At 44.7% G+C, this 15364-nt stretch overlaps 1 protein-coding gene across 3 annotated transcripts in view; it reads right to left on the reverse strand.

The window, feature by feature from the left end:
- The window catches only part of ABL1 (ABL proto-oncogene 1, non-receptor tyrosine kinase), a 126824-nt gene that overhangs the window by 43503 nt on the left and 67957 nt on the right, over window positions 1–15364 (reverse strand). For all 3 annotated transcript variants that reach the window (XM_079961241.1, XM_079961243.1, XM_079961242.1), the window contains exon 2: window positions 1158–1331. In XM_079961241.1, coding sequence (XP_079817367.1) covers window positions 1158–1331 — 174 coding nt within the window. The remainder of the gene's footprint in view (window positions 1–1157; window positions 1332–15364) is intronic.

Below are 15364 nucleotides of genomic sequence, written 5' to 3' on the forward strand. Positions count from 1 at the left end.
CCTCTGGTCCACATCTTGCAGGAGGCCTTTGAATTTGGTCTACAAGGGCATTTGGGGCAAAACATGCCCACTTGTCAATCACCCTACATCATATGATACCAGCTGTAGAGATCTGTTATCTCTGATCTAAGTACTAAGATCCAAGAGGCAGCTTGCTCTTTGATGGTAAAAAGCAGCAGCAAAGACTTAGCACTGTGATCCCAGTGCTAAGATTGGAGATAAGCCTCTGCCTGTTGACTCTTAAAGAGCAAGCAAAAGGTCACCTCTGATTTTAGCGCTGTGTGACTACAGCACTGAGATCAGAGGCAAGCCTCTGTCTGCTCCTGCAACTTGAACTTTGAACCACCTGGAGTCATCTTAAACCAGGCAATTACCGGATAGGTGTCCTCATCCACCTGCTAAAAATGGCCTGTGGAGGGTGGACCAGTCCTCAGGCTGAAAAATCTTTCCTAACCCTGGTGTGGAACCAGCATGGACATGGTTAACTTCACTGTTCCAGGTGTGCCCGCTGGAAGAATCCCAATGAAAAAAAAGGCACCCACCATTCCCAGAGAGGGTTCCCAGACTGCCATCCGTGTGAGACAGATCTGATATGGGGAATGGGACCTGGAAATTGGTTTTAAAACTTCTGCATGAAGAGAAGTGATGGGGGGGGGCAGGGAGAACCACTGTGGTGCCATTTCCAAGGCAGCTCCAAACACCACACATCTTCATCTCAGAGCAAGGAGACCAAAGTTGATCTCAAGGCCCATATTGAGAGAAGATGCTCCTTCAAAGTCACCAGAGACACACTATGTCGAGTTTAGCACTAGCACCAAGAACCTGGACTTCAGCTCAGCATCAAATTGGAAGTTCATATAGATGGAATGAACAAAGGAGGGAGTCCGTCAGCAGGCTGCTGCAGAGATAGAAGGCAGACTGGAATACCAACCTCATTGACCTCCTTCAATTCTGTCTGGTTACGTATTATAAAAGCTACTGTTTTGGGATTTGGCGCCTGAGTTTGCTTGTTCCCTATGCCCTCCCCATAGTTTGTCCTTTCAGGCCATGCACTGTTTTTGGACAAGCACTGTTCTGAATGAAAATAATGACACTCTAGAATAGCACACTTGGTCTCATGCACACTTTGTAGTCTGATGCTGACATATATCTCTTACCTTTAGTTATGCTGAGAGTGTTGTCTCCACTTGCTACAAAATCATACAGGGCAACGAAAAGGTTGGGGTCATTTTCTCCGGGACCCGAAAGCAGATTCTCTTTGGAGTTCCAGCGGACGGCTTCACTTAGGCCCTGGGGCTCAAATTCAGATGCTACTGGCCTCTGAAGCGCTTCTGGAAAAGTAAATGAAAAGGGGAGGGGAAGAAAAAGGTTAATTTTTAGATAAGAATCTCCCCCCCCCCTTTTTTTCTTAATCAGAGTTTTGCGGTGAATGTGCTTAGTGCAGTGGTTCTCAAAAGGTATGGAATGCCTGGTGTATCAGAAGCAGAGGCATAGCGTGGAGGTTGCTGGCGTGCCAATGCACCGGGCGTGGTTTCGGGGGGGGGGGCATTCCTGCCTATGGTTAGCTCTTGTGTCCTTCTCAGGAACCCTCCAGCAGAAGGGCGCCTGAGGAGGAGGCAACAGCTCAGGCATCCTGCAAGCCCAGCGCTGCTCGCAAAAGCAGCGTGGAGATGATGCTTGCCTGTTGCCTCCTCCTCAGTCACCCTCCTGTTGGAGCCTGGAGGGTGCCTGAGAAGACTGCAAGAGTTCATGCATCCTGCAAGCCCAGCGTCATTTTTGCAATTATTGCAAAGCGATGCTGGGCTTACAGGGCGCTGTGAGGGGCAGCCAGGCAGGCTGTGCAGTGCAGTCCCGATGCATTGGAGAGGCAGCACTGCCCCTCTCTGATGGTGGGACCCAAGGCTGCAAGGGTGCCCTTACAGGTTCCACACTGACTTAAAAGCAGCACAGAGCCTGGGCACAGAGCTGCTGCGTCCCTCCAGTTAAGAAGGATGCAGATGCCCCGTCCCCCGGAACCCCCCACCCTATTGCCCAGAGTATACCCACCCCGGGTGCTGGTGGGGTATGCTCCGCCACTGGTCAGGAGAGGATGGCAAATGTGGTGGGAATATTCAAGGACAATCAAATAAACATTTTAACATTTCAGTGTAGAATAGTATAGTATAATGTCAAAATAATATTTTTTTTATTAGTAGAATATGGATATCTTTTCAAAATGAGAGCAAGAGCATCAAGTGATATGGAGGACAATCCTAGTTGTGATCCAGAATCGCCATATTGTGAGAATGATTCATGTTCTTACGTAGCTGCATTGATTTATACTTTCTGGATGTCCCATGATCATATTATAAAGTAATTGTGTTCTATGTTATAAATCAAACACTGCCAGGAGTTGTTTCTTTTTGTTTTCCAGTGTATTTATCAATATAAAATTTGGTGTGGCATGAGCAAACTTTTATTCTGAAAGTGTGGCCCAGAGAAAAAAGTTTGAGAAGCACTGTTAAAGGACATTTATTTTGTATTTTGGCTGATTTATATTATTAATGTGTGTGTGTGTGCAAACAATTTTGTTTTATTATTTTATGAATTTTTTTGATATTGCAAGCATTATTCTTTTTTTATTTTTTGCATTTCTATCTCACTTTTTCCTCCAAGGAGCTCAAATTGGAGTACATGGCTCTCTCTATCCTCATTCAATCCCAACAACAACCCAGTGAGGTAGGTTAGGCCCAGAGACAAGTGACTTGAATGAACATCTGAATATACATTACAATAAAAACCATGAACAGAATTTAAAATTATAGGTTGTATCCAATGCTTGCCCTACTCAGAGTAGGCCCATTAATTTCAATGCGTCTGCTCTGAAGGTAAAGGTAAAATGACCCCTGACCGTTAGGTCCAGTCGCGGACGACTCTGGGGTTGCGTGCTTCTCTCGCTCTATAGGCCAGGGGAGCTGGCGTTTGTCCGCAGACAGCTTCCGGGTTATGTGGCCAGCATGACTAAGATGCTTCTGGAGAACCAGAGCAGCGCACGGAAATGCTGTTTACCTCCCGCCGGAGTGGTACCTATTTATCTACTTGCACTTTGACATCCTTTTGAACTGCTAGGTGGACAGGAGCTGGGACCGAACAACAGGAGCTCACCCCGTTGCGGGGATTTGAACCACCGATCTTCTGATCAGCAAGCCCTAGGCTCTGTGGTTTAGACCACAGTGCCACCCACCACCTGCTCTGAAAGGCATATCCTATATCTATTTGCACACAAACACACCAGCTTTGGTTGCAGAGCTCTCCTCAAAAGCTGCCTTATTCACCAAGGCAACATACTTAGAAAAGAAGAAAAGTCTGATGGGCTGTAAAACAATTAAGTTTTCAAACATGCTACGGGGATTCAGCCTTCCCCCCACCCCACTCATCTGTCCCTTTTTTGTGCACACAGATTACCCATTTTATCATCCCCGCAGCGCTTTAATTACGACAATTATGAGAGAAACAGAAGAGCCACTTGGAGAAAATTAAGCTGATTAATCATTTTACCCCGAAGAATGCTTTGATCTTGTCAAGCCCATTAAAAAGCTCCCTTTATCAAGCAAAGAGGCGCCATACATATTGGATGTGCTGTGTGTATGTGTGTGTGTGACATCATCAGCTGGGTAAACACCTGAAATAAACAGACAGCAAACAGCTGGAGATGGTGGAAAGATGACATCAGTGAAGAGCAGTGCAGAGAGAAAAGGCTGCCCCCTCACCCCCTGCTGCTGCTCCATCCTCCCTGTGCAAAGGCTTTACTGTAAACTGTACACAGTGGGATGTCATGCAACCTCGGTCAGTGAGAAAAAATGCCTCCCAATGGGGACTGATTCAACAGGAAGGCCGGAAATCCAGCACTGTCTTCCCCTCCAATTACACCACGACCAAGGACAAGTGGTGAAGGGCTCATGCCAGGTCTTGAATCAAGATCCTGGAGAGAGGCCACGCTGTGAACAGCATGAGAACCCCCCTCGCTCCCCCCTCCCCTCATGTTTATGTTAAAATTTGACCCCTCCCTTCTCTCTGCGCCAAATTACTTGCTCTCTTTTGAGATGAGGAGATGCAACAGGCCAGACTTCAGGAGAACAGTGAAAGCACAACTTGGAAATCAAGGAAAACTATTTACTTTTGAGTGATCTTCATAAAGAGATAGAAACAGCCTCCCTGCTGGATCAGGCCAACTGGGGCCCATCTGGTCCAGTAGGCTGTTCTGACAGTGGTCAACTAGATGCCTTGAACAGAAACCTGAAAGCAGGACATGATGCAAAGTATCACCCGTATCTTCATAGTGCTCGGTGGCCATAGATCTTGAAACCTATTAGGCCTGAGTGACCACACAATCACGGCTGAAGGTGGAAAATTGCACAACTTCCAATAATATCTGAATCCTTAACAACAGGACCTATTGGCAGCCAAATTTAGGGAGGGGTGCAAATTCAGTGACAGAGCACTTGCTTTGCATGCAGAAGCGCTCTCTCTCTCTTTCTCTCTGTCACACACACACACACACAAAATACATTTTGTGACGCTTTTCTTGAACATAGAATCTGAAGAACTTCACATGTATTGAAAGCTTGCACTCCAAGTAGTATGAACTTCAGTGGCAGAAGTAAAAAGACAACATCTATCTCCTGCTTTGTTATTTGAGAACAAAGCCTGCTTTTGGAGAGACCACCTGCTTCAGCAGACATCCCCGATATCTGACTTGAACCTTCTGCTTTGATTGCTATTTAAACTGTCACATTGTCCTGATGGGCTTGTTTATTATGTTAAGGATTCTTTAATGTAGGTTTTTGTTTGTTTGTTTGTTTTGCTATGTACTTTAATTACAGGTAGCTGTACTTTTTACAATAATTTGATTCTTGTTATTTTGATGTTATGTCAATTTCTGAACCACCTGGGTATTTCTTATTGAAAAGAAAGGCAGATTATGATGATGATGGTGTTGTTGTTGATGATGATGATTAAATTTCAATCTACCAACTCCAGCAACCTTCCAGCAAGCATAATCTATCCAGGTTTGAAGAAGAGAAGAAAGAAGAGTTTGGATTTGATATCCCGCTTTATCACTACCCGAAGGAGTCTCAAAGCGGCTAACATTCTCCTTTCCCTTCCTCCCCCACAACAAACACTCTGTGAGGTGAGTGGGGCTGAGAGACTTCAGAGAAGTGTGACTCGCCCAAGGTCACCCAGTAGCTGCATGTGGAGGAGCGGAGACGCGAACCCGGTTCCCCAGATTACGAGACTACCGCTCTTAACTACTACACCACTAAATACAACTCAACTAAATACAAGAAACCAAAACACAGAAATCCTCCAAAATTCACACAGTTCTCCAGCCAAGCGATATGTACAAATAATTACATAGCAAGGGAAGTGTGTACAAAAATGAATATGTTAATGAAAATCACACACACACACACACACACACACACACACACAAATGCATTCCTTTAAGGCAGATTGCTTTGCAAATCAGTACATTTTAGGCAAAACTGCATATTAAAAATGTGCATATTAGGATAAATTCACACTAAAGGTAAAGGTAAAGGTACCCCTGCCCGTACGGGCCAGTCTTGACAGACTCTGGGGTTGTGCGCCCATCTCACTTAAGAGGCCAGGGGCCAGCGCTGTCCGCAGACACTTCCGGGTGACGTGGCCAGCGTGACATCGCTGCTCTGGCGAGCCAGAGCCGCACACGGAAACGCCTTTTACCTTCCCACTGGTAAGCGGTCCCTATTTCTCTACTTGCACCCGGAGGTGCTTTCGAACTGCTAGGTTGGCAGGCGCTGGGACCGAGCAGCGGGAGCGCACCCCGCTGCAGGGATTCGAACCGCCGACCTTTCGATCGGCAAGCCCTAGGCGCTGAGGCTTTAACCCACAGCGCCACCTGCGTCCCAATAAAAATTCACACTAAATTCATGTGAACTGAACTTTTGGGGAAAATGAAAATTTGATGTATTTGTCCATCCATATGTGTTCATTTTTTACACTGACATCCTACTTTTTTGTCCAAGAAGCTTAAGGTGGTGTACGTAGCTTCCCACAACAACCCTGAGAGGTTGGTTAGGCTGAGTGAATGAGTAGCCAAAGGTCACACCCAGTGAGTTTCATGGCCCAGTGGGGATTTGAACCCTGGTCTCTCCTGGGTCCCTCTCTGACACTTTAATTGTTTCTGCCTGGTTTTGAACTGAGGATCTTTTGCGTGTTAGGCAAACATAATAAGCACTATGCTACAGAAACTATACTATGCTTTACTTTACTATGCTACTTTACTATGCTACAGTAAAGTCACTAGTTAAGGTGGCACCTGTATTTAAATCAATGCAACATTTCCAGATTTGAGCAATGCCTCTCTCACATGTGGCATAGGGGAGCTGCTGAGGAGGAGGCTCTTGAGCTCAAAGATCAATAGTCACTGGGTCTGATCAGCCTCAGTCTGCTACTGTTGCTCCAGGGTTCCTTTTCACTTGTGCTCTACAACACACCACTTCCCACCCTACTTCCCACCACAGCTTCCACACTAGGAAAGCACATGTACACATCTTAAAACACCTCTTTTCACCTTTACTTCCTCCTCGCAGAAGCATCTGTTCCAAAGAGGGAGCCAAATTCTTTAGAGAGGCACATTCAAATCTGTGTGTGTGCCTGTCTCTCCTCTTTTCCACTAAATCAGATTCAAATGTGCCTCTCTAAAGTACCATAAGGAAGTTGTGCTCACCTGATGGTGAATGCCACCAACATGGATGGCTTTAAAAAAGGACTGGAAAAATTCACTGGTGGTGCCAATGTCTGAGAAGCTTTTTCTTTAGGTGAGGCTGCCATAAAGAAGGTGTACTTTGAGGTTTTGGGGGTTTTTTAACAATAAAGCAGGGTGTAAATTTTATGAAATAAACAAACAGATTAAAGAAATGCATTACATTACAGGGAAGGCTTTGCAAAAATGTGTACCATTAGTAAAAAAAAAAACATACAAAGTTTGTTGGGAGAAATTAACACAAAAATGCTGATGAATATTCATGAGAATTCAGCTGCTCCCCTATAATGCAAATAGATGCAGAAAGGTGGAGAACTTGGGGTGTGCGGGGGGGGGGGGGAGAGGGAGGGATAGAGATGAGAAACAGACAGAACCAGAACATTAAAAATATCCTTCAATCCCTATTTGCAGTTGACATATCCACCCACCCACACAAAAGCTCTTGAAGTCAGGAGCTTCCACCCCAGACTAAACTTTGCATTTCTCCTCTCAAACAAACACTAGAAACCTGCAGGGGAAGTCAGCTTCCAAGCTGTACCAACTGCAAGGCAGGTCCAACGGAAAGACAACATCCAACATCTATCAACAACAAGTGCCACGTCCCATGGACTTGCAGACATCACAATCACCTCCCCACAAAAGCATCCTTTAAAGTGAAGCGACAGACTTCCTTCTGCACTGCAGCTACTTCCTCGGCTGCCAATTACAGGCTCACTTCCTCAAACAATGGCACGCCATGACAGCTTCCCTCAAGGTTAGGGATGTCAGAACATTCCGACAAAAACAGACACAGGAGGGGAAATTGCCGGTGTTCACTTTATGTCTGCAACAGAAAGCAACCCAGTGAATACAACTGATAATTGCTGCTACTTTTGCTGCCTTCAGCACGCAAATGATAGGTAATTGATTATGGTCCCCTACCCCTAAATGCATTTATTTTCCTTTGCACTGGAATGAATGGGGAGGAATGACCTAATGACAACCTAAGTTACATAATTTACATGATTAATTACGTGTGCTACACGATTTCCTCACAGCAGGCAGTGAGACAAATAACATGGTTTTTGACAGAAAGTGAATTGCAGCAGAACAGATCCAAGGCTGCAGGCAACAAATATGGGGCAGAACGGGAAAATATGTTGAATTACACCCCTAATCGTCTCCTTCTTCTTCTTCTTCTTTGGCGATCCCTCGTAACCGAGTAAGATTGTCTTCCATAAACACGGTTTTAACAATGAGTCCGTAAGTGACTGTGGAGGCTAATTCTGGATCCACATGTCCTTCCACAGTGGGGACATTGGTTTCCAGGCAGGAGTTGATCACGGTGTGGATTTGCCAAGCGTGCCTTCCTCTTAGCACGTTTCTCCCTTGTGTCCCGAGTTCGAGTGTTCCACGACACCTTTGATAAAGGCTGTTCTCCAACTGGAGTGCTCGCATGCCAGTGTTTCCCAGTTGGAACTACATTTTTTTTAGATTTGCCTTGAGACAGTCTTTAAACCTCTTTTGTTGACCACCAGCATTATGTTTTCCATTTTTAAGTTTGGAATAGAGTACAGTAGTACGTCGGGTTAAGTACTTAATTAGTTCCGGAGGTCTGTTCTTAACCTGAAGCGCCACTTTAGCTAATGGGGCCTCCTGCTGCCGCCGCGCCACCAGAGCACAATTTCTGTTCTCATCCTGAAGCAAAGTTCTTAACCCAAGGTACTATTTCTGGGTTAACGGAGTCTGTAACCTGAAGTGTATGTAACCCGAGGTACCACTGTAGTTGCTTTGGAAGATGATCATCAGGCATCCGCACAACATAACCAGTCCAACGAAGTTGATGTTGAAGAATCATTGCTTCAACACTGGTGATCTTTGATTCTTCCAGTACACTGATATTAGCTTGCCTGTCTTCCCAAGTGATATGTAAAAATTTTCAGAGACACTGTTGATGGAATCTTTCGAGGAGTTGGGGGTGGCGTTTATAAGTGGTCCATATTTCACAAGCATATAGTAAGGTTGGTAGTACAATAGCTTTGTAAACAAGCATTCTGGTTTCCCTGCGAATGTCCCAGTCCTCAAATACTCTGCACTTCAATAGGGAGAAAGCTGCACTCACAGAGCTCACATGCATCGTAGGTCACATGCAGGCAGCCTGTTAATTCAGCTTCCCTCCTGATGTTGCTTGCACCAAACTTTACAAGGAATAATGGCAATAAGAATGGCTGTTTTGCTGGGCATTCATTCCAGGAAGGTTAGAAGATGTGATACCAAACCATTTCTCTATCACTCTCCTGATCAAAGTGTCTTATTTTTTTTGGGGGGGGGGGATTGTGTTTGCTGTGCAAATGGCCCAACTGTGCCCAGCCTGAATTTGACAGGGTATGATTGAATCCCACCCTCAAAATAGCAGCAGTTTTGGAACTGGCTGTAGTAAATGATGAGTGGGGTCCTGAAATTGCTAACTTCCAATTTGGTTCAAGTTTCATAGCAGAAAATCAATTTCACTTATCAAGGAAAAGAGGTATTGAGTCCTATGCTGGTCATTTGAGATCTTAGCCCTATATTTATTCGATCATTCTAAGAACATCTAAGTAGCCATGTTTTCAGACGCAATGTAAGCAGCATGCAAAAACAAAAAACCACCAAAGGATCTCGCCAAACTGGGTGAACAAAAAGGTTGCAGCATTTGGGACATTTTAGTTTAGAAAAATGGTGGGTAAGAGGTGATATGATAGAAATTTATAAAATTTTGCATGGCATGGCAGATTGGATGGAGAAACCTTCTCTATCTCTAATAACACTAGAACTTGTGGACTTCCAATGAAGCTGAATATTGGATGATTCAAAACAGAAAAAAGGAAGGACTTCTTCACACAGTTGACAATCACTTCTATAGGAGGCAAAGATGGCCACCAACCTAGATAGCTTTAAAACAGGATTAGACAAATTCATGGAGAGGACTATCAATGGCTACTAGCCATGGTGGCTATGTTCTGCCTCCATAGTCGGAAGCAGCAATGTTTCTGAATACTGGTTTCTTGAAACTGCAGCAGGAGAGAGTGCTCTTTCATTCCAGTCCTGTTTACAGGTTTCCCATATAAACATTTGGCTTGTCCTGGTAAGAACATGATGTTGGACAACATGTGCCTATGTCCTGATCCAGCAGGCTCTTCTAATGCAACCTCTGGGTCACCTCACCCAGTGACTTTCTTTGAAGAAACACTTCAGAACACTACACAGTCTCCAGGCATCAATTTCATTGTGCATTCATGATTATTTGCATGTAAGAAGGCATTGGGTGGTTACACACAATTCCAGTTTCAGTATGGTTTGCTCCTGCAAATGTTTTGAGGTTTGTTTCCAATTGATGCATGTCCTGTAACTTCCTGCTGCAATCCTGTAACTTTTCATACCCCAGATGTTCTGGTCCCCCACCCAACCACTTTTGTAGCACTACACAACAGTGTCTGCTCCATATGGCAATAATTCAGTAACACAGTGGAAGCATCACAAACCTAATAAAGCGGAAGGATGTGTGGACAGTCCAGGATAAATACAACACTAAGCAGTATTACTGCACAGCAAAATATATATATATTTTTAAGGTAAATGGAGTGTAGAGTGACTGGATTCTGTACCCTATTCAGCACTCCTGAAGAACTGCAGCAGTTCTTAAGGAGCATCTCTATAACTAGAAGCTCAAGTGTCCTCTGTAGCTAGAAGTGCCTTTTACCAGCTCAGTCTGGTTTGCCAGATACAGCCATTCCTGAACACGGATAGCCTGACCACTGTAGTCCATGCACTGGTAACCTCAAGTCTGGATTACTGTAATGCACTCTATGTAGAATTGCTCTTGGGTCTGATTTGGAAGCTCCAGATGGTGCAGAATGTGGTGGGCAGACTGCTGATGGGGGCATCTGGCTGACAGCACATGGCACCATTGTTAAAACAGATGCACTGGCTGCCCATCTTCTACCAAGCCAGGTTCAAGCTATTAATTTACAAAATATTGAACAAAGTAGATCCAGGGTGGTTCAAGGACTGCCTGAACCCGTGTATCCCAGCTCAATCACTGAGACCACCTGCAGGAGGGTTGTTAGTTATTCCCTCAATTGGTGAGACTCATTTGACAATAACAAGGAGCGAAGATTTTAGTTTTATTGGCCTAGTCCTGCGGAATACTCTGCCAGTAGGGATTCAGCAGGCAGTTTGTTTCAACGTTTACCATAAATATCTGCTGAAAACATTTCTATTCCACCAGCCCTATGCAGGCTATTAAGTATACATATTTCCACAATAGCTAATTTCTGATGTTAACTATTTTAGTATGGTTTTTCATTTAATCACGGAATTGTAGAGATGGAAGGGACCATGAGGGTAATTAGTCCAATGCAGCATCCATGATGGATAGTCACCCAACCTCTGCTTAAAAACCTCCAAAGAAGGAGAGCCCACCATTCTTGATGAAGCCCATTCCACTGTTGAACTGCTTTTACCATCAGAAAGTTCTTACTGATATTCAGTCGGTATCTCCTTTCTTACAACTTGAAGCCACTGGTTCAGGTCCTGCCCTCTGGAGCTGCAGAAAACCAGCTTGCTCCATCTTCCATGTGACAGCCCTTTAGAGATGGAAAATGCTATCATGTCACCTCTCAGTCTCCTCTTTTCTAGGCTAAACATACCCAGCTCCCCCAACTGTTCCTCATAAGGTTTGATTTTTAGACCCCTGATCATCTTGGTTGCCCTCCTCTGCACAACTTCCAGCTTATAAGTATCCTTATTAAATTGTAGTGCCCAGAACTGGACACAGTACTCTAGCTGTGGTCTGACAAAGGCAGAATAAAGTGATAATATGACTTCCCTTGATCAGGACACTAGACTTCTGTTGATGCAGCCTAGAATAACATTAGCTTTTTTCGCTGCTGCATCACACTGTTGACTCATGTTCAGCTTGTACTTTTCAGACTGACTCCCCTCAATGTCTGCTTTTTCAGTTAACTTTTCCACTACAGCTAATCTCCACCAGACTAGCTTTAGCACACTGCAACAAGAACAAATATTGGTGCACTTTTTGAGGACTTGCACATTTCCTTACAGCGGCAGCATTTGTGGACTGGAGTCTCCACAGTCCCAAAGGTGCAGCAGGACTTTTATAGTAGCTGGGAGGTGAATCCCATGGACAAGAATGTGGCTTTCCTTCCACAGAAATGGGAGGAGGGCAGGGTGGAACTGTCTCCCTGCAGGTGGCCAGGCGGCGGGCAGTATATATTTACTGTGGTTGTAAACTACTCTGGTATATATGTATGTGTGTGCATGCATGCATGCATGCATGAATAAAATGTGGGCTTCACCACAGAGCTTTGGCTTCCAGTATCAGGCAGAGGTGGTGCCAAATTTTCTAAATATTGCATCACCATCATGCACCTGTGACATCAGACACAGGTGCGATCTGCTCAACAGAGATAGGCAGAGTCTTAATCTATCAGCAAAGAGAACATATGGCCAGATCATGTACCCTGGTGCCCAACACAAAATCTGAGCAACTCAGAAAGGATACCTCGCCGGTATTCCAATTTGCTGCTTTAAGATTGCATCCTGTTATGCATGCTCAATGGAAATCAGAGGGGAAAAGAAATCAATGCACGCTCACTGTGCACATGATGAAGTCACAAATAACTTGCTACAGCGACTGCTCTCTCTCTCTCTCTCTCTCTCTCTGTGTGTGTGTGTGTGTGTGTGTGTAAATAAATATTGTTAGGGATCCTGCAGGCATATGACCTTTCACACTTGCAAAACACATCTTCCCATGACACTACACGCCCAGTTTCATTACAACTGGGTGTTTCTTTTAAATGGGTGATAGGCAGGAGCCAAGCCTTTTGTGAGGAAGCAAGATACTAGATTCACTGGGGAGACTGAGGAGATGGATGGATGGAAAACACACAGTCTGGAACCAAACAAAGCAGCAGAAGGCCTAGGAAGAAATGCATAATGAAGGAGAGAAAGACAGGGACTTATTTCCCCCTTCATGCAAAACACTAACACACCTGTCCCATGTTTAACAAAAGCTGTTTAGCTTCATCAAACAAAATAAGAGACACCTGTCTGGACAGCAACAGTTAGCATGAAATGCATGTCATTTGTAAGGGAAGCAGTTTGATGTCTGGCATACTCCAGAGGTTAGGGGGAGGAAACAAGCCAGGAGATGGCTCAATGCAAGTGGAGGAAAGATCCGGCTGAATGCAACTAAACAATGGTGAGGGCTCATCACTGGGCCTACCTAGTGGGCAGTGAAGCCTGCGAAGAAGGCTTACTTTGCTGCTTCCATTGCATCCGCATTGTGCTGTCCAGAAGCTTTCCCAGGTAGTATGGGGCCTGCTACAGTCTGACCTAAAAGAGGTGGTAGAAACCAATGGTAGCTCACTGTGACTTGTTTGCAAAGCATTTTGAGGATAAAACTGCTTGCATCCACTAGGATCTTGATTCTGCTCAGTGGGGTGTACAGAGCATTTCCTAGTCCTGCTGTGTTGGATGAGTTTCAGCTTGCAAGGCTCAAGGATGTGGACAAGATGTTTGGACTGGTCAGGGTGACCACTTGCGGAATGGACCCTTGCCCCACTTGGTTGATAAAAACTAGCAGAGAGGGAGAAGTTGGCTGTGCCAGGGAGGTGATTAATGCCTCATTGCGAGTGGGGGTGGTCCCTCCTTGCTTGAAGGAGGCAGTGGTAAAACCGCTCCTCAAAAAATCCTCCCTGGATTTGGAAAAACTACTGGCCAGTTACTAATCTCTCCTTCTTGGACAAGGTTCCTGAGTGGGTGGTCACAACCCAGATCTAGGCACTCTTGGAGGAAACTGATTTTCTAGATCCATTTCAATCAGGGCTTAGCAGTTTTGGCACAAAAACTGCTTTGGTCACCCTGTATGATTACCTCTATCAGGAGAGAAACAGAAGAGATGTGTCCCTGTTACAGTAATTCTCCTCAACCTCTCAGCAGCTTTCAATACCATCAACCATGGGATCCTTCTGGAGTGGCTGTCCGAGTTGGAAGTGGGTGGCACTACTTTTGGTGCTGAACAAGGTTCTCCAGTCCCAGTTTATCGTAATAATGTTTTCACACATACCCTTGTTCCTGTACTGCTAGTCTTGAGCTGTGAACAGTTTTGGGATACATCTACACAGAAAGACAGCACACAAACTAAAAGCAATGGTAACTATTTACAGCAATTCTCAAACACTCCAATGAAGCTCTCTGAAGTTTCAGATCTAACAATAACAACTTAAGAAGAGCCCTGCTGGATCAGGCCAATGGCCCACTTAGTCCAGCACCCTGTTCTCACAGTGCCCAACTAGATGAGCCAACGGGAAGCCCCAGAACAGGATCTGAGTAGAAGAGCCCTGTCCTCTCTTGCAGTTTCCAAACTGGTATTCAGAAGCATGATTCTCTCCAACTGTGGAGGCAGAGCATAGAAATCATGGCTAGTAGCCATCTTCTCAACCATGAATCTGTCCAATCCTATTATAAAGCCATCCAAGTTGGTGGCTGTCACCGCCTCCTGTGGGAACAAGTTCCACAGTCTAACTACGTGCAACATGGAGAAGTATTTTCTTTTATCTGTCCTGAATTTTCCAACATTAAGTTTCATTGGATGTCCCCAAGTCCAAGTGTTACCACAGAGGAGGAAAAACGTTTTTCTATCCACTTTCTACACACCATGCATAATTTTATAAACTTCTATCATGTCACCTCATACTCGGATTTTCTCTAAACTTAGGTGATCTCCATGCCCTGCATTTAAAGCATTCCTAAAGCACTTTAACAGCCATGGAGAATCTAGGTAAATGTTTGTTAAGGTTGCTGGAACCTGTAAGTCTGTGAGGTCAGCATTCTTCAAACTACAGTTCCCAGGATTCCTAGAGTGGAAGCTCTGTCTGTTAACGTGGAACTAGAATGCTTTTGTTATAAGAATTATAAGGCCTAAGATATAAAATAAATGTTCATAAATGTACCAGGCAAAGACAGATACATAGACACACAGACACACACACACCCCACATGTCTGAAACAGTATAGGAAAACAGTCCTAAAGTCATTTTGACTCTTTCAGTCACCTCAAATATTCCTCTGCAGTTTGGATGGAAATAGGAAAAGCCTCCCTATTCTCTCTGTGCTCAGAAAATCCTGCCTTAAGGGCACATTTGGGTATGAATAGGGTAAGCCTGTGACCTGGATTCAGGAACTAAAGTATTAACCATCACAAAAGTGTAGCCAGACTGTACAAGTAATGAAATCAGTGACCATTATCAGGTATCCTGGCCTTAGGATTCTGCTGTAGACCGCTCTTTCTGTGATGTATGTGTGATGTACTGGGGGGTGGCCTTAAGCTTACAGGGTGGCAATTTCAAAAAGTCTATATAAGGGCTTGCACACCATTGTTCTGGGTTGTTCCTCCCTCTTGCATGTGGTGTGAGGACCCTGTTGCAACAGTTCAATAAAGATCAGGCTTACTAGCCACTTTGCTTCTCAATATTCTCTGGTTGGCCTCTGTTATTTTCTTCTGCCGATAGGGAACCCACTTAAGGACTCTGTACG

The sequence above is a fragment of the Podarcis cretensis genome, assembly GCF_951804945.1.
Source record: "Podarcis cretensis genome assembly, chromosome: Z".
In the NCBI taxonomy this organism is placed as follows: domain Eukaryota; kingdom Metazoa; phylum Chordata; class Lepidosauria; order Squamata; family Lacertidae; genus Podarcis; species Podarcis cretensis.